The sequence below is a fragment of the Filicampus tigris genome, chromosome 10 (genome assembly GCF_054856515.1).
Source record: "Filicampus tigris isolate MCC_2025a chromosome 10, RoL_Ftig_1.0, whole genome shotgun sequence".
Taxonomy (NCBI): domain Eukaryota; kingdom Metazoa; phylum Chordata; class Actinopteri; order Syngnathiformes; family Syngnathidae; genus Filicampus; species Filicampus tigris.
The window spans coordinates 24,162,025-24,180,528 of NC_141226.1; the positions used below are offsets into that span (position 1 = coordinate 24,162,025).

The window sequence follows — 18,504 nt, forward strand, 5'->3', positions numbered from 1 at the left end:
AAGGCTGTAACACGATTGGGTACAAGTTGATCCCTTGGTTCATATTTAACTTTAGTTTCCGTTATGAATACAGGTATCAGTCTGCATGCTTTCCTGTATATTCAATAGTAGAGAATATGTTAATATGTCACCATCGGTGCAAGGTGTTAAACATTATACGTCCTTGTATTCATTTGAACCCGTCCAAACTTCTGTTATGAATTGTAGCCATGCAGGTGACCTCTTCAGTGAGTCTAAATGTAGGAATGCTTTCTCATGTTAACTTTTGAACCTCCTCACTAAGGGTCCAGCTGACTTTGGGCAAGAGGAGGGATACGCCCCTGAACTGGTCTCCAGCCAATCGCAGGGCACGTACAGAAAAACAACCGTTCACACTCACACTTTGTGTCCAAACTAGGGCTTGGGGGCCAACAGACTTGAACTTCAATTTGAATTGGAGCCGCGCCTTCCTAACAGCACTTAGAAGCAGTAATCCATGTCTTCGTTTATTCTCGGTAATGCACTTTATTTTGGAGTCAGCCAGTCCTCCCTCCAGTGTCTCCAGTTGGTTGAAAATGCTGCTGCTCGCCTCCTAACTGGAGCTCGTAGGAGGGAGCGCACAACTCCAATTCTGGCCTCCCTTCACTGGCTGTTTTTTTTTTTTTTTTTTTGCTCTACCTTACCTCTCTGAGATCCTCCATCTCTACATACCTGCCTGGTGCTTCAACTGAGCGGACCAGACGCTACTGGAGGTATACCAAGGACTAAGCGGAGGATCAGAGGGGAACAAGGTTTTGCGTTGCCGGTCCCTCCCTTTGGAATGAGCTTCTGTTAAATGTTAGACAAGCCCCTACTCAGTCCATCTTTAAAACATATCTGATAATACATTTTCAATTTTGGGGGGCTTTTGACTCAGCATGAGGTGTTTACTGTTTTTATGTTAGTACATCATTCATTGTTTTAACTGTCATTGTATATTCTGATTTTTTTTACCTCATGTGCAGAACTTTGTATGGAGCAATGGTTAGTTTTAAAGTGCCCTATAAATAAAGTTGAGTTAAGTACAATAGGAAAAACGGATAAGTAAAATTTCACAGCCCAATATAATTAGATTATGTTATTAGAAGACTTTCTTTGCTTATCGGTTATTTAGTTCCTTAGGTGTTACTAAGTACTTTGTGCAGTATCGTGTCTTTGTGATTGTTGGAAACGATTAAAAAGAGTTACACCCACCCCCCTCCCCCCCAAAAAATACAATAATATTTTCCGTTCATTTCCATGCAGTGGGAGGCAGTACCATGTCTCTCACTCGAAAAACGACTCCAAAAAATAGCGACGAAGAATGTCGCCTTGTTTCCTGACGGAGTGAAATTTTGCACGAACGCACGTTCTCCGCGTCAACTTCCTGTTTTGTTTCTTCGCTCCTTCCCGTAACTGCTAGTGGCTCGGTTTGGGTCGAAATGGAACCATTACCTGGGCAGGCGGACAAATACGAGCGGTCCGCGAGCACCTGCGCTTTCCCCTCCTTTCGGTGGACCTTCTAAATTGTCCGGTCGTCTCCGACGCTCTCTCGGCGGGGCTTCCCAAGCCCCCCACGTCCGCGGGGCGACATGGCACTCAGCTCGGGCGGCTGGGCTCCGCAGGTCTCGCTGCTCGGTTCTTCCCAACCCGGATCTTGCGACGCCGGGCTCGCTCCGTCGGCGGCTTGCTGCAGCACCGTCTTAATGTCCGTCCGCGTGTCGGTGTCCCACTCCGGTATCCGCCCCTTGTGCCTGCCCGGAGCCGACAGCGAGGCTCTGCGCCTCCAGCTCAGCATGGATCCCAGCCGGGCTGGAGAGTTTCGACTGGCCTTGCGGGACACCAGCGGGAACCGTAACGTGGTGAGATTTCATCTAAAAACACCGGCATGCTTCTTACTAACGTAACTTTGATCCTTGAATACGATTCTTTTCCAGCTTTTGATCTGACGAGAGACTGAAGGTTTTCACTTGTTTTCCGGTCTCTGTTGGATATAGTATTTTGTGTTTCAATTTATCGCTTTCACTTGTTATACTATTGCAGTGTTGTTGTTGTAATGTAAAGTGCTTTGTTACAGCTGTTGCCGTTATGAAATGCGCTATAAAAATCGAGTTGTATTGCATAAAACACAACAGTTGAACGGTACACCAAAGACGTACAACTAATATGGTATTTGAAATTGGTAAACTTACTTTCCATACCTGTTTGTAGTTAGTAGGGCTGGGACGATTCACTTTTGTCCCAATGTGATACGGATTTCCAGTAACTGTGCCTGATACACAGGAGTGCAATAAATAAAACTGGATTCACAAAGATCAACCTCAAATGGTCCAAAAGTATGTTATAGGACATGCAAAACATAACATAAGGTATCGAAGGTTATGTTTCATCAACGTATCGATACTTGGTACCATCATAAAAAGTATCACGGTACATCCCGATACGATATTTTTCCCATCCCTAGTAATTAGTATCACCATACATGTGAACTGTGTGAACTGCGGTTAAACTAATTATATAATCACCAGGGAGGAGCTAGTTTCAATCGAGAGCAGTTTCTCCGATTTGTTTCCTCACTGGCAGCTATTGAAAAGGGCATATCTGCTTACTCTCCTTACTCACCTGTAGATGGGTGGAGGCATCTACTAGAAGGAGTTAAGACATTGAGACTTTGTGAAACAATTTCACGTGTATTACAATTTAAATGTCAAGTAAAACTGGAGCGAAACAGCAAGCACTGAAACAGACCAGGCGGAACCAAGAAGTGGCAGAAACATTGACGCACAGAACATCGTGGGGTGACTATGTCAGAGTCTACCGGAATGCTCATTGTTGTTGAAGACGCCTCCACGCATCGGAGAGACAGTTAACGTACCCCCATGCATTTTTATGTTTAGCAACATTGCACTTGAGTCTTTCGCGATCACGTGGGACTGCCTGTGTTTATTTTGAATTTCATACGTCCTCTCGATGCCACGGAACTGTGTTGAAGTGCAAAGAGGATCTTCATTTCGTCAGCTCAAAATGAGAAAAGTAGTGCTTTGCCTCCTCGTAAAGGTTTTTGGGGGACAGTGTACTCCCGGGAAGCTTATATGGAGGAAATTAAGGATTTGTACTTTTGGGGACTCATTAAGTGAGAATGGATCATTTCCCGGGTGGGAATTATTGAGTTGACGGGATGCGGTGTGTGTTTGGCTGCACCGTCCGTCAGTCATCTTTCCCCCTCCCGTCCCCTCCCTCCCAGTTGGTGGAGTTCGACTTGCGCTCGGTGCACTACGAGGTGAAGTCGGCACGCTGCCACGAGATGCGTCTGACGGCGCCGCCTCACGACTTCATCCGCTTCTCCTTCCGCTGTGACCGTGAGGCCGAGGAGTGGGCCACCGTGGTCATGTCGTCGCTGCGAGAGGCCCGGCGGGGTCGGTTTTCAGTTTCTCTCCGACATGAACGTACGCCCGCGAGCATACACCACGTGACGCTTTTTGTCTCTCTCTTAACAGTTGCAAACACGGCCGTCCACGAAGTAGGCGGCAAGCAAATAGAGGCGGCCACCGCTACAGAACCGTCGCTGCCGCTCGCCGGTGCGTGGCATGATCATCGCTTCTCCGCTAGGCTGAACCGGCCCGACATATTGACGGACTTTTCCACCTCTTTTGATTTGCTTCAGAGGAGCTTTGCGTGGAGCTCGTCAAGGCGGTGGAGGCCGGCGACGCTCAAGCCGCCGCCCAGCACGCCTCTGCACTGGCTCGGCAGAAAGCCACTTTGAGCATCCAGCCGGCGGAGAAGAACTACGCCAGCGGGGAGATCAGGTACACGCGTACGACTGTTTCCAAAATGTTTCAAGCACGTATGCAGCAAATGTCAGATCAATTTGGCGCACATGCGCCACACATCTTTCCTATCAGCTTTGACTCCGATTTAAACACTGGCCTCAAGCAGTGGAAGCGATTGAAAGAAAACATGAAAACTTTGTTTTCTAAATGTGTATTTCATTGATAGATTTTCTTCATTTAAAGCTCAAGCACTGTGATGTCATTTTCAGTCGACAGATAGTGGCAAAATGGCCGCCCCCTGAGATGGCTAAAAACGGCTGGATTTGACTGTAATTCCTATTCCAAAATCGCAATATTAATCAGAGTGCCGTGTGGGGCCGCATAGAACATATTGGAATGAAAAAAACATTCACTTGACTTCTACTTTAAATTACAAAGAAAAAGAATTTAAAAAATATTTTCATCCCCCAAATCAGGTCATGACATTTGTACAGATATTAATAGTCACATTTTTGAAAAGGTTTTCGAAATACGATGAGTAGATTTCATGAATATTTGATCAGATGACACTTTGAAGACACATTTCTATTCTCTGGCTTTTGATCCGGCCTGAGACTGACACAATTTTGTCTGTTTTCCTGTGGTGTCTCTTGTATATCGTGTTTTGATTGCTTTCACCTCTTGCTGTTTTATGGCTATTTTTGTTGTTGTATGTAAAGTGCTTTGTTTCAACTGTAACTGTTGTGAAATGTGCTACATTTCATGAAAAAATGTTGAACGGATTTAGTTTGTTATATTTGATTTATTTCAATGAACATTTTTACAATTATTGTCACAAAATTTCACGAATAGTGAGTTTGAAAAAATATTTCACGAATATATTCATTTTATTGGTTGTTCGTTGGTTGAATGCCATGAATGTAGCTCCTAAAGAGAGTGATTTTTTTTCAGAATCCTTTCTAAGCAAAAGAACTGCAATAATGTCCACGTTTTTGCTAGCCGCTTGAAACTGTTGTCGTCTGTGTTCCACTTTCCTCGTCATCCGTTGGGCGATGTGAGCAATAAGATATTGCTCAATAGCGGCGCGTAATCGTCTTGTCGTCTCGCAGCCTGTCTGTGGTGGTGGAGGACGCCTCTTCCTCCTGTTGCTTCACAGTCAAAGTCTTCCCCTACATGACGGTGGCTGCGCTCAAACAGCAGGTTACAGCGCAGCGCAACAAAAAGCAGCAAAAAGCAACATGTCGTCATCGCTGAGCTGCGGCCGTTGCCCCCCCCCCCCACAGGTCTTTGCGGAGTACGGCTTCCACCCGCGCGTGCAGCGCTGGGTGATGGGTCAGTGTCTGTGCACGGACCCCCGCTCACTGGCGTCCTACGGCGCGCAGCGCGACGGCGACACGGCGTACCTCTACTTGATCTCGGCGCGCCAGGCCCGCATCACGCGACAGCTGTTCCAGCAGGACGCGGAGGGCGCCCTGTCCGCCCCGCCCCTTCCGCCCGGCAACGGCCCCGCGTCCCAAGACCGCCGGGGCTACAGCACGCTGCCGCCGCGGTTACCCCACACCAGCCACGGTGCGTCTTGCCTTCTTAAAAAACTACTGACCTACCTTTCAAACTGGAAGGACAAAGTTGCCAAATAGGACTTTATACCCAGAATTTAAAAAAAATTTTTTTTATCACAGGCAGTGGCGATAAACCAGCTGACCTAAAGGTTGTCCTTGACATGGAGAATCTGCATTTGAGCAACAAACCTACTAGAACACAGGTAACCATCAGAACCACACACTTTTTGGGATTCACTCACTTCTTGAAAAAGTGCGTTTTGTCACTGTCCAGGAAAAGCGTTGAATGTTTTGAAATCTTCGTAGAAAAATACATACAGTATATTAATAAACATGTACACAACTACAGAATGTAGATTATTTGGGTTTTTTTTGGTATATCGGATGGGGAAAAAAATTGGAGATGCTTTCTTTTTCATGGCTATCATATCAACCCCTCCCAGCCCCCACCTCGCAAATAATACATTTTTGTGTTGTCATGAATTTTGTGAAGCATCAGATTGTTAAACGAGGGCAATTAAATTTAGGTTGGCGGCCCAAAATACACCCCTTTTTTAAACTAAGCTAATTGACTTTAAAACAACACAAAACCGTTATTTGTGGCTAGTGATGATATTTTTAGTCGTCGTTTGAATACATTTGGCCCCAGGGAGGAACTACATTGCAAAAGACAATTGGCAAAGTGTGTACTAACACAAACCTCCTAAAACTCCCTTGCTTGGTGTAGACGGAGTGGGCGTGTCCCTCATGCACTTTCATCAACAAGCCTTCTCGTCCAGGCTGCGAGATCTGCGCTACAGCCAAACCCGACGCGCACGCCCCCAACGCCCTCCAGCAGGCAGCACGCGGCGAGCCGGCCTCGAGCAGCAGCTGACCGCCCGTCGCTGCCGTCTCCTCTCTCTCACATACACCCGCGCGCGAGCGCGTGCGCACACAATGCTATGCCAGTGTTGCCATACACAGTATGTTCTCTACGCACACACACACGCACGCACACACACACACACACACCACGATGATTGTCAAGTGCACTGAAAGTCCTGGCAGCTGATTGGCTGTTAAGACGTTTGAAGCACTGTAGCATGATGCCGCAAAAGAGAGTTTGGCCATTTTCCAAGGACAAGACACTTTGCCACACCTTTTTCTTCTTTTAATTTCATTTGGGGGAAAAAAGAGGCCCTTATTTATTGGAGGGAAGGTGCGGGTAAGGTTGGGATTTCCGTCAGGGCAAAACTGTGAAGTTGGTGTTGGAGATGAGAGAGGATGTTTACAGGGTGGTTACAAGTGCTTTTACTCTTTACAAATCTATTTTAATGGATGTGTATTTTTCCTTTTAAACGATTCATAATTGATGTAAATTTTAGTCGCTGATTTGATTTGATTCCCTCCTCGAGTGGTGACAGCGATGGAATGATGTTATCAGTACATATTACTGTGTAAAAAAAATACATTAGCCGAATAAACAATTAACATACCACCATGGTTGTCTTATTGAGAAAATTTAACTAAATAAAAAAAAAAAAAAATCACAAAGTGCCCATCGCTTCCTGTTTTAAAGCCTTTATTGACAGTGGCGGAGCTAGACTTTTATCCTTGGGGTGGCCAAGGCTATTTTAGGGGATCCACAGACTATAACAATACATTTGTTTCTCGACTTATCAATTGCAATCGGAATGTCAAATGTTGAAATGTACATACTAAGCACACAGGAGATGAGATTTATGTATATATAATTTGCAGTTTATTAACAATGCTGAAAATGTAAAACAATTTGGCAACAATTTTCAATTATGCATTAATAATAACACATTTTGACAAAAATGGTGAAAATGCACCAACACATTCATAGTTACTCACACAATCCCCGCCCACCCCTCTCACCAATCTTAACAATGCAGAAAATTTCAAACAAAACTTGGTAACAACTTTTCAATAATTCATTAATAACTCTTGTATAGTAAACCGTTTTAGGTGAAAAAAACCCATCATGTTATAGTAAGCCGTTTTTTGAAAAAAAAAAAAGACCATGTGTAGAAAGGTGTTTTTTTGGGGGGAAAAAAATGACCATGTAGAACAAGGGTTTTTTTGGTGAAAAAATACAACAATGGTGTTTTTTTTTTTTTTTTAGAAAGTGACCATGTATAGTAAGGCGTTTAAAAAAAAAGACCATGTGTAGAAAGGCATTTTTTAGTCAGGCGTTTTTTGTTGAAAAAAAAAACATGTATAGTAAGGCGTTTTTTGGCAAAAAAAACAAAAACGACAGATGTCGACAATGTGAAATCATAATTCATTTTTCAAAAGATATTAAATGTGAAAATATGAGACGAACAAGAAGTTCAGCTGAAAGCTGCCTAAGGCGGGAACTGAACCCTGGTCATCCATGTCACAGTCATCTGTTCTAACCACTCAGAATCATTGGAGAAACATGTACAGTATATAAAATAGCAACCCAAATGAATAAAGTGTAGATGTTAATAGTGAGCGGCTGTTGGAAGCTAGACGCCATGAGATAGAACGTTAACGTTTGCTTTCTGCTTGTTGCAACAACAAAAAATTGTTCCTATCTACAAAAGTTATTTTAAACAGTGACTCAATGGTACGCCAACATAAAACTTACTTTACGACGAGGACTTCACAGTGCATGAAGAGTATCCTTCGTCTTTTTTCGTCACTTCGTTGATCTTCTGTCTCCAGCATCGATCAGCGCCTCAAATCAGATTCAAATCTTCCTGTTTCAGTGGCGATTCTTCTTCTCCCAAAGGACGTGGATTGCAACGCCTTGTAGTACACAGCGCCAACTACTGTACAGGAGGGACTTAGCAGTCGGTACCGCGATATGTCAATCCTCTGGAGTGGAACCTGGGGGGACGGTCGAATCAGATTTCAGGGGGGTCCGGTGCTACACCGGCCTCCACTCTGGTTCCGCCAGTGTTTAGTGGGCACCAGCAAATTCATGTAAAAATATAAATCGTACACTTAAAAAAAAAAACAAAAAAAAACTCACAGCTCAACAACACACCTTTCTCCTTTCTTCAATCCAAATAAAACAATATATATGGTAACATTCATATTTTTGTCATAAATACACAATGTTGGAGGTCAGTACATTAACATGAAATTGTTCATACAAATTAGGGATGGGGTTTTCAATACATTTCCTTTATTTTCTATGGGGATAATAAATTGGCAAGAATCAGTTATTTCCACATGAATATCTTCCCCGTAAAAAAAAAATCAAATCAAATAAAAATCTTCAAACTTGTTGGGACAGAATCTGGTTGCAGCCAAATACTGCAGCTCAATTTTGCCTCCATTTCTTCGAGACAAACTCAATTAATTGACGTTTACACCCATCCCTAAGAGAAATAATGTACAAAAAAAATAAGAATAAAAAGTAAAGTACAGTCATTCCTCCAGTGGATTAACTGTCAATCCTTGGTGGGAGAAGAACCTGAGAGGACCTTTGTTGAAGGCTTGTCCGTGGTCTACTTCCAGAAGAGGATGTTCCAGAAAAGCAGCCAGCAGGGATACACCAAAAGCGCCAGCAGCGGGAAGACCAGCGAGCCGTACAGCGCGTGGTCCAGGATGCCCTGCGAGATGACTGACAGAAAGAGCAGCCAAGTGTCCTGGAAGCTCAGCGGCATCTCCTGCAGCTCGTGGAAGGCGAGGACGGAGAAGAGCAGCGTGAAGGCCGGGCTGAGGAGCACCATGACGCAGGCCGCCAGGAACCTGAGGGATACGACAAGCGCTCGGTTTGAGGAAGGACGGGCGAGGCTCGGTGCGGGCGGGCGAGGCGCGGCGCCTTCTACTTACTTGGGCACGTGCGGCGTGACGCCGGCGGCCACGGGCACCAGCGTGAGGGCCAGGATGAAGCCCAGTGAGAAGTTGAGGAGGGCGGTGCAGCCCAGCAGCACGGCCAAGTACAACACGGCCACCAGCTTTAAAACTTTCCAGCCCTGCTCGGTCCCTTCGCCAGACACAAATCTGTCACACATGCAAGGGAAGTCACAAACGATGACTTAAGGCACTTTGGAAAACAGTCTGTCAAATGTGTCTCTCTGTTGTTGTCCACTTTTTGGGTGTGGGGGACCTAACAACCGTTATTGTTTGAAATGCCACCCATGGAACCAATTTGTGACATCTTTGGCGCCAAAGAAATATGCCAAGTGAGTTGAAGGGCTGCTTTGCTGCCATCTTGTGCTATCGACAGGCAATTGTAAATCGTTTTGGGGAGACGTCGTCAATTCTGTTTCGCTATTTATTCCATGGTAAGAGACTAGTTGTTGTTTCAGAATCTGCGCAAACAAATCATCTGGAAAAGTTCAGTTTCATCTGTGATTTAAAAAAATGTCATATAAATATTGCAACATATGGTATACTTGTGGATTGTCGAAGTGCATTATGTCATAGAGGATTAAAAAAAAAAAAAAAGGACAATTTAATTATGCAGTATCGTGAAATCGCAACATAGGCAATTGCTTTTTCATTGTGACAGCAATTGAGTAGAGAGAAAATGTTTGATAGTGTTGACCAGTTATGAAACCGGTATTGATACGATGAGAGTGATCTGTTACCTGTGCGTGTTGTGAGGCAGAGCCAGGCCGGCCGTGTATACGGCGATGGCTGTCAGCACCACAGCCTCCGTCTCAGACACCGGGAAGTGCTCCACCGCCATCTCCTGGAAGCAAACGGGCAGCGTGTAGAGGGCCACTCCGGTCAGGTGGCTGATCACCAGAGGCGTCAGCACAGACAGCACGCCAGGACTGGACTGCTGGTGGGGGGGGGAGAAGGTGGATTAACCTGGACGTACGGTTAATCAACAACGCTTGTCTTGCGCGTCAAGTCAAACGAACCTGCTCCACATTGGCGACGCCATCTTGTGTCGCTGGAGGCGCTGAGAGTTGAACCCACAGATCCAAAGCCTGCATTTCAGTTAAGAATACAACTCAACTCGTGAGCAATTCTGCGCTTTGCTATTTCGGTTTGACCGGGCTCCAAGTAAGGATACACGCAGCAGCAGGATGACGGCGAGAAGGCCGAAGGCTGGCATGTAGTAACTGATGGAAACAAAGTGAGACAACGACGACAAGAGGTAGAAGAAGTAGGACTGGTGTAGACGCTCCAGAAGGTTGTTCAGCTTGCGATACATTCCCTCCAGGAGCCTAGTCGTGCACACACACGGTAGGAAACACACCTTTGAGTACTGGGAAATCCTTTACCTTTTATTATTAGGAACACAGGCATTTTTTTTTTTGACTCCAAATCAAAACATGAAGAGTTAAGTTGTGAAAGTTGGAGTCCAATGATCTTGGCCTGTTCACAGCAGATCACCGGTGCCTGAAGGTGGGGCACGCAATGCAACGCGAACGTCAAGTAGCTCTCAGAAATAGTATTTACTGTTTCGAAGACAAAAAACAACTTACATGCTGAAGGGGGGCACCATTTTTCCATCAGTGCTATTGTAATTTTCTTTCCAGTGCAAAGGGCTATCTTGCATAAAAATGACCATTCACGGAGAGCACAAAATGCTGAAACCGCAAACCAACATTGAGTGCAAGAACTCATTTTGTACAATGTTTCCACAAAAATCAACTCCTTCAAAACGTTTACAAACTACAGTCAATAATAATCTGCATATTCGCAGTTCAGCATCCGCAGATTCACATATTCGCAGATTATTACTCTTTTTTTTGGGGGGTCCTCTGGTTTTCCAGGCAGGATTCACCAATTCCCCCCCCCCCCCCCGTTTTCCATCGAAAACATGACATGTTTTTTGTTTTTAGTGTTTTGGAAGAATTTGGGGGGTTTCTAAAAAAAATGTTTCATGTTTTCTCTCTTTTCTAACACTCTTTGTAGTACATTTAACTTTCCAAACACTGATCATTCACAAGCTGCTGAGAACGTTCACATTTGTGACACATGGTGAGCTCCTCCAAAAGAGATCCACAATGGTGCCAGCTTGGCCATATTTCATATTTCTTGTTGTTGTTGAGACTTTCACAGCTACCAGAGTTGGACAAGACTTTTCTCCACCCATTCCCATAAAAAGTGGTTGACAGCAATTGACATGGACGGCGCCCCAGGTTAGGATTCCTGTTGACGCGGTAGAAACCTAAAACCAACCTGCCGACGGTGGTGGTGGACGTCTTATACTGGCGGTAGCTGTTGATGCCTTTGATGGTGACCGCCTCCACGTGGTAGCGCAGAAAGAGCCCGTGGTCGCCCCAAGAATGGCAGCTGGCCTGCTTGAGCATCATCAGCATCATCGTCTGCACGGCGTGGCTGTAGCCCGACGGGCTCTCCCAGTCGCTCCTCTGCAGCTGTACCACAACATTTCAGGATCAACACAAATTAAAACACGAGTCCATGTTTTTACCCCGCCCAGGTCTGGATTTAACTCGGTTTGACATCATAGTCTATGACGCTGCATACGCATATTTGAGATCAAAGTAGATTCACTGGACTTATGCTCATTTCAATATTTTTCTTGTCTAATATTTTAGTTGGGCTCTATGATTTCACAATGTAATAGCTATAAAATGAAAATAACATGATATGTTTAGAAGGTTTGAAATATTTGTTCTGCCCAACACGCAAACCTATGTACTGAATGCTGCTGTTTATGGTGTCATTTGTGTATTGTATATGTAAAAAGGGAAAATGGCCAATTTTATTTTTAACATTATTTAACCATTGGCATTAAAATCCTATTTTTCAAAGAGGCAGTAAAAAGTTACAACAATATTAAAATGACATGAATGGAAGCAAACCAAAAAACTAACCATTTAAAAAAAATCTTGAGGATCTTTCGACAGGCTATAGACAGGAAGTTGCAACCTACGAAGGAGTACTACGGCCACACTTAAAAGAAAACTAGAATAAATACAGCACGAGCTGTGAAGTTGTCTATCAAAAAAAACTTTTTTTTTTTTTTACATCAGTCTTAACAATGAGAGAATGAAGTTGTATATTTCAAACAATATTTAATAAAAAGGAAAACAAAAATAAAAAAGGAAGATTTTAAAAAAGAAGTATATTTTAAAGGCTGAAGTTGAATAAAGAGTTGAATATTACAACAATTGTGGCATATTTTTTGAGGAACCAGTTAACTAAAAAAATACACATTAAAAAAATTATAACACTTGGGATAACTTTTATTTTCTAGAAAAACATTTTCAAGATAAAAATAATTTCCTAGATTTTTTTTTTTTCAAGATTTCCACAAAAAAAAAGCATATTTCTGAGATTAAAATCTATGTATTGGGGGGATTTTTTTAAATTTTTTATTTTTTGATACAATGTCACAGTTACATATATATAAAATGTGCAACAAATGCATTTTGCAGCTTTCCTACCTTGCCCTGGAATGTGCAAAGGACATCAAACTTTTGACAGAAAGCGTAGAAGAGGTTGATGAGGTCCAGGTTGGGCAACTGCCCGTTGAGGCCCTCGAGCACGATGTCCAGGCTGGTCACCACGTCGCTGCTGAGCTCCAGGGACAGCGCCGCCTGGATGGCGCCGGCGCGGCCTTGGAGAGGCGACCACTCCATCCCTGCACCAAGGAAGACGTCGATGACGCCTGCTTGTCAGATGTGCGCGGGGAGGAGTGGCTCACCTGTGATGTTGGTGTGGTGGTATCCCTCCAGCCAGGCCTGCATGCCGATCAGGTCGTGTTCATTGACGAGGAAGATGATGTCCTTGGCCCAGTACACCTGACCTATGAACAGGACAAGTCATTCATTACATTGTTGTGCAAAACCGGATGAAGGTATGAGGAATTTGTTTTCACGTTGTGTTGTTGCAGTCTGCTAGCATTGGGGACAAGCGGGGCAGAAAAAGCGTGCAGTCGCTGCACATGACCAACACTTACAGGACAATAACCAGATGGCATCAAGTAGGTGTTTTTTTTTTTGTTTTTTTTTTATACTGAGGACTGTCCTAAGGGGAAAAATACAGAAAAATGCAAACAGTCCACAAACAAACAAAAGCTAATAATAAAATTGCAACAAAAAAAATAAATAGTGACATCTAAATACTGTTATAAAATACAATAAAATCTAACTTTAATTGATCTTTCTATTTTATACAATTGATACATTTTGTGTTGGCTGAGGTCCTCTCTTTTTTCCTTTATTTTTATGCCACCACAAAATTAAAATTCTAAGCATCACAAAGAAACGCAAAAAAAATTCATTACATTTATTAATAAAAGCGAAATTAAAGAATAATAAATTGTAAAATATATGTTGTACTTACGTTGAGGATTTTTTTAAAACATAAATGCTATGCAAAAATGCCGGCTTATTATAAATGGTAAAAAAAAAAGCTTTGGAAGCTGATTTTCAGTTTTAAAACAAACTTACTTCTGAAGTACTGCGCCAAAACCAGCAGAAGCCCCACAGCTTGGTTGTTGTCATTGTCTTGACTGCACGGAGCGGTCAGCATCAGGGCTTCGGTCCGTGGGGCTCGAGGGGAACGGAGGATGCCGTACACATTTGTACCTTTCACCATCTTGACAGGAAAAGAAGGCAGATAATGATGAGCTGAAATGTTTGAGTCACAAAAAAAAATGTGTGAGACGAGTTGCATTACAAATCTCTCTTTGTCTTCATCCGGGAAGGGGAGCGTGCGGGAGAAGCTCTGCGTGAAAACCTCCAGGCCTCGATCCTGCATGGTTTTCACCAGCCAGTCCACCGGCATCCCACTGCAAGCAAAATCATTTGGTTCCAACAAGAACCGTGTGTCATCCATCCGAACATTGTCAGTCTTACCCTGCTTTGTCCTTTTGCGCCCCAAACTCCCTGGCCGTGACCAGCGCCCTTTCCCCGGCATGGAAGTGCTCTTCCACCATGGTGGACCCCATGGCGTTCTCCGACATGTACGTGCGCAGGGTGAACGGTTCGAAGGCCAAACCCATGAACCAGGCCACGCCCGCCAAGTAGCACACCGCACTGGAGGGGGCGAATGAAAAAGGCGAGGATGAGAACATAAAAAAACATAACTCTAAATAACCTCACGTTAAAAACTTTCAAGAAATGTATTATGAATTCCTCCAAAGATTATACTGCTAAAAACGGACTACTATCACAGTTTTACTGAGATGTATTTTGGCACTGCCCTGTTGTAAAAAACACAAACATTCTGGTGAAAACAAAACTATTTACAGTGTGTTGAATGCATTCTTATGGATCCATTTTCTATTATTAATGGGTACATACATAGTAGTACGGAGACTGCACATTATTGCCCTGGAAACACGTACTGTAGCAGTGAAAAGTTCGAAACACTTTCAAATTCAAATGGTGTCAAAACACATTAAGAGGTCAAGAAATTACAGTCATTAATTCTTGATGATGCACAGCTGAGAAATGAAAGTCCAGTTGATAAAACATCTTCCACATCAAAAAGCTGACTGGGAAATGACAAAGATCCGGTTCTTACTTTGAAGATTCTAAATGATCAAACTTTTTCTGGTTTGATTCCGATTTTTGTTGATTAGCAAATTAATACCATCAATATTTCTTCATATGACTTAAGTATTAATCTACAACTCAGGATTTTTTTTGGTTCTAAATATTTAAAAAACATTGAAGTGTTGACATATGGAAATACGTCAGAGCCACGGGGGACTTTCACAAGTACACAGGCATTCCAATTACAAAGAGGCTAGCATTCTTAGGAAATACGTTCCTTGAGACCAGTCTTATTAAGAGCTGTACTCGCCCAATTTACCAGGCCGTACTCTGTCTTCTTTATATTGAGAAATGGCTACTGTCTCTGCTATGAACTAGTTCCCCTCTTTTCAAAGCAATATTATGGCAAGCAGTGCACGCCAACAAGGATGAGTTCTAAACTACTGCTTTGAACTGCATGACTATAGATCCCTTTATATTATATACCCACTTCTGGTGTTTATTGTCTATGTTGTTGTTAAGGATAAGAATGTAATATAGGCTATTTCTTTCTTTGCAAAAGGAAACATAATTAATGTATCTTGCTAGAACGACCAGAGTAAATATCATGGAGATGAAGGAGAGTGAAAAATGAACACACCAGATTGGAGCATTGAGGCGAGTGAGCAGGCTGATCAATGCCCTTCTTCTACTGGGATCGGACAGAAGTCCCATGGTGCTCTGGAATGAACCCTGCAACAAACGTACAAAATAAGAAAGTACATTTAAATATATACAAGTATAGAAATGTAAAACAGACAATATATTTGGTACATTTTCCCTCATGGCTACACCTGCTCTCCCTGGCTCCTTTGACAACAGAGTAATTGTCAGCACTCGGCTACCTAGCTAACTTCAGCACAGCGACGAGAGATTTTGTTTTTAAGCACAAACACAAAACTATAATAAATGATTAGTTTATGTAAACTGTGTTGTTTTAAGAGACCGAGTATTAAAAAAAATATATACCCTTTTCCAAGTGTGAACGCCGGGCAGACCAGCCGATGGAGGAAGCGTTCGGTCTAACAGCAGTCTGGCTTGGCGTTGTTTCCACCCGGAACAGACATTGCGGACCTACTTCCTGTAATCGGTGGCTATTTCTAAGGATTTTTTTAATCGATGTACCATTTTGGCCACTACATGTGCGTATGATGACTAAAACAGTCAAATATATTTATTTATTTTTCATTTAATTTTTTTTTATTTCGTCACCTTACTAAAATAATGGTCGAAGTCACATTTAGTCTAAAATCTTTCTTTCTTACTTTTTGCGTTAAACATGCTCATAATACGGACCACCTCTTCTAAAATTGGCTACATCCTTTAACAGGTGCTTTTATTCCACCGCTTTTTAGGAAGGTTATTTTATATTTCATTCATTTAATAGTGATATATATATATATCTTTTGACTGTACTTGGCTAATCATGCATAGATATGCAATCGCTAAACGTCCTAATCGGGCTCGCAGGTTCGCTGCAGCCTATCTCTGCTGACTTTGGGCAAGAGGCAGGGTACCAGCAAATCGCACACATGGACAATTTAGTAACTTGAATTAATTAACCTACCATACATGTATGTTGAATTTGGGAGGAAACTGGAATACCCAAAGAGAATCCCACATGCAGCTGAGTCAAACCCAGAACCTCAGAACTGTGTGGCTGCATACTAACCACTCAATTACTGTGCCGCCTAAATTAAGATGAATGCATACAATATGGAATACAGTTGCATGTTTCCGCCGTTGAGGACAAGTGCGGTAGAAAATGGATGGATGAATATTCAGCCTAGCACTTCAGTAACCATTAAACACTGAGCAAGCAACATATCAATGAAAGCACACACATTTTTAATGTTTCTTACATATACACAATAATGTACAATGGTGTACAATAAACAGTCATAAATGTAGAAAACAGTGTGATTGTCCACTCGATTGAGTCCTGGAAATTAAAGTATTATAGTTCCATGCAGATGTCAGTCTCCAGTAGCCAGCGAGGCCTCTTGGAGGTGTTGACGCACCACCTGGTCCAGCACCTTGCTCACGCCTTTGCAAGCCGTCATGGCGGCGTCCATCATGGATTCCAGGTGGTCCTGATGCAGCCTGGCGTCCATTTGCAGCAGCGCGATCTGCCCGCCGCGGGGCAGCAGCGCTAGCGCCAAGGAGCTCACGCCACCGCTCTCCTCGGCGTAGCAAAGGTCGGCAAGTGGCGTCTCGTCCACGAAGCCCACGGTGGAGGCGCACACGTAGTCCAACATGGGGATGCCGGCGTCGATCACGGCCAGGGTGGCGGCGTTCACGCACACGCTGTAGTTGCCGCCATCTGACTGGAGGATCTGTTGAGAGACAAAAATCCCTTAAAAAATGACGGTACATATTGGTGGGGTGTATAAACATTAAGACGCAATTTCTCTAAGTATATATATGTCGATAAGATTGATATTGCTCTCTCTGCACATCAAATACTTTATTTCAAATGCAACTCTGTCCAAAGGTGAGTCCTAATGGATACTCCTGTGAACATGCATAATACATAATAAAACAATGAAAAAATGTGTATGTTGCCTTTAGAAGTAAAATACAAAACATCCCTCCACGGGAGTACATTCACCTTGACGTAAATGTCTATTTGGGAGCGCGGATAGAGCTGCGTCATTATGGCGGCCTCGAACGTCTGCTTGAGGTGGAGGCTCATCTCGGTGGACTTGCGGTCACCGTGCGGCCTCCTCTTCCTCTCTGACATGCTGAAAGTGGCCATGCTGTACTGGCAGTTGATGACAGCCCGGTCGTGAAGGGTCCGACTGCGGGAGCCTCGCATCTGAAGGGTAACAGAGAAAGATGCAGAAGTATATTTAACACACTTCCAAAAGATATTTTTAAATCGATTTGGAGGGTTGATCTACCTATAGAAGTTCTGATTGATTTTTGTATGTCATGACTGCGGATTTTGTTGTCGTTTCTGAAACAACAAACTATCTGACACTCATGTGAAACTTTCACATGAGTATCAGATATTTTTATGCAATCAGGATGTTGTTGAATTTGCAGCTAACAACCTAGATGTTGTATAAATCACGCACATTCTTTTAATTATAAAGATATCAAATAATAGCTTGGGATATTTTCTTACAGACTTGTATATAATGTATAAGCTTATAGTTTGTAATTATTATAAATATACATATGGGAATGCATGTAACATACTGTATCTCATTAACATCTGCTTTATTTTCGATCCAATTTTCTTATGTCTACGGTAAATTATTAGTTCATTGCGATAAACGAATGTTTTTGGAACATTTTTGACGAGTTCTTAAAAAAAAAAAATAAGACGAGATGTTTAGCAAACATAAGCAGTTTTCATGTTAAACTCGAGTCGGTGGAAAAGTTAGCATCGGGCTAACTTGCAGTGCTACTTACTTCGTGTGGACCGTACACAACCGCTAAGGCTTTGGTGTTTCCCTGCTCTAAATACGCCGAGCCGTCGGCCTGACCGAAAACACCCATGCGGGCTTGAACCTTGCGAAGCTCGGTGGCTTTGCGTCCATCCAGACGGTAGCCTTGGTCAGACAACAACTCCAAACCCGCCATGTTTCCACTGAATTAAGCAGCGAAAGGAGATGACATGTGCCCGCTCTAGTACTACATTACCCATACTGCCTTTCGCTGTTATAGCTACGGAAATTCAAAACAGACAAATACATTACAGCACTGCTTGACGGATCG

At 43.2% G+C, this 18,504-nt stretch overlaps 3 protein-coding genes across 4 annotated transcripts; 1 reads left to right on the top strand and 2 right to left on the bottom strand.

Annotated features, from left to right (window-relative positions):
• Window positions 1-1,332: 1,332 nt before the first annotated feature.
• LOC147141465 (ranBP-type and C3HC4-type zinc finger-containing protein 1-like) lies at window positions 1,333-6,803 on the top strand. Its single transcript, XM_086043682.1, has 8 exons — window positions 1,333-1,859; window positions 3,242-3,413; window positions 3,495-3,575; window positions 3,662-3,803; window positions 4,877-4,967; window positions 5,051-5,336; window positions 5,447-5,529; window positions 6,054-6,803. Exons 1-8 carry the CDS (start codon window positions 1,590-1,592, stop codon window positions 6,198-6,200), a joined length of 1,272 nt encoding a protein of 423 aa, XP_085899808.1. The 5' UTR covers window positions 1,333-1,589; the 3' UTR covers window positions 6,201-6,803.
• Window positions 6,804-8,342: 1,539 nt separating this feature from the next.
• On the bottom strand, window positions 8,343-15,861 carry gpaa1 (glycosylphosphatidylinositol anchor attachment 1). 2 transcript variants are annotated; one of them, XM_086043681.1, is made up of 13 exons: window positions 15,748-15,861; window positions 15,380-15,471; window positions 14,098-14,277; window positions 13,919-14,030; window positions 13,690-13,837; window positions 12,942-13,043; window positions 12,682-12,878; window positions 11,450-11,646; window positions 10,335-10,488; window positions 10,180-10,248; window positions 9,901-10,094; window positions 9,140-9,310; window positions 8,343-9,055 (listed from the first exon to the last, which is right to left on the bottom strand). In XM_086043681.1, exons 2-13 carry the CDS (start codon window positions 15,451-15,453, stop codon window positions 8,812-8,814), a joined length of 1,842 nt encoding a protein of 613 aa, XP_085899807.1. In that variant the 5' UTR covers window positions 15,454-15,471; window positions 15,748-15,861; the 3' UTR covers window positions 8,343-8,811. The 2 variants fall into 2 exon arrangements, with proteins under 2 accessions (XP_085899807.1, XP_085899806.1); XM_086043680.1 differs by having other exon boundaries at window positions 9,901-10,097.
• Window positions 15,862-16,605: 744 nt separating this feature from the next.
• exosc4 (exosome component 4) lies at window positions 16,606-18,432 on the bottom strand. Its single transcript, XM_086043293.1, has 3 exons — window positions 18,199-18,432; window positions 17,390-17,596; window positions 16,606-17,114 (listed from the first exon to the last, which is right to left on the bottom strand). Exons 1-3 carry the CDS (start codon window positions 18,367-18,369, stop codon window positions 16,755-16,757), a joined length of 738 nt encoding a protein of 245 aa, XP_085899419.1. The 5' UTR covers window positions 18,370-18,432; the 3' UTR covers window positions 16,606-16,754.
• Between the last annotated feature and the right edge of the window lie 72 nt (window positions 18,433-18,504).

Coding starts and splice junctions, on each gene's coding strand:
- LOC147141465 (XM_086043682.1), top strand. CDS start 1,590: ATGGCACTCAGCTCGGGCGGCTGGGCTCCGCAGGTCTCGCTGCTCGGT. Junction 3,804..4,876: donor TACGCCAGCGGGGAGATCAG/GTACACGCGTAC, acceptor GTCGTCTCGCAG/CCTGTCTGTGGTGGTGGAGG. Junction 5,530..6,053: donor ACAAACCTACTAGAACACAG/GTAACCATCAGA, acceptor TGCTTGGTGTAG/ACGGAGTGGGCGTGTCCCTC.
- gpaa1 (XM_086043680.1), bottom strand. CDS start 15,453: ATGGGACTTCTGTCCGATCCCAGTAGAAGAAGGGCATTGATCAGCCTG. Junction 13,044..13,689: donor TTTGGCGCAGTACTTCAGAA/GTAAGTTTGTTT, acceptor TCCTGTTCATAG/GTCAGGTGTACTGGGCCAAG. Junction 10,098..10,179: donor GCGTCGCCAATGTGGAGCAG/GTTCGTTTGACT, acceptor CCCCCCCACCAG/CAGTCCAGTCCTGGCGTGCT.
- exosc4 (XM_086043293.1), bottom strand. CDS start 18,369: ATGGCGGGTTTGGAGTTGTTGTCTGACCAAGGCTACCGTCTGGATGGA. Junction 17,597..18,198: donor TTGTGTACGGTCCACACGAA/GTAAGTAGCACT, acceptor GTTACCCTTCAG/ATGCGAGGCTCCCGCAGTCG. Junction 17,115..17,389: donor AAATAGACATTTACGTCAAG/GTGAATGTACTC, acceptor GTCTCTCAACAG/ATCCTCCAGTCAGATGGCGG.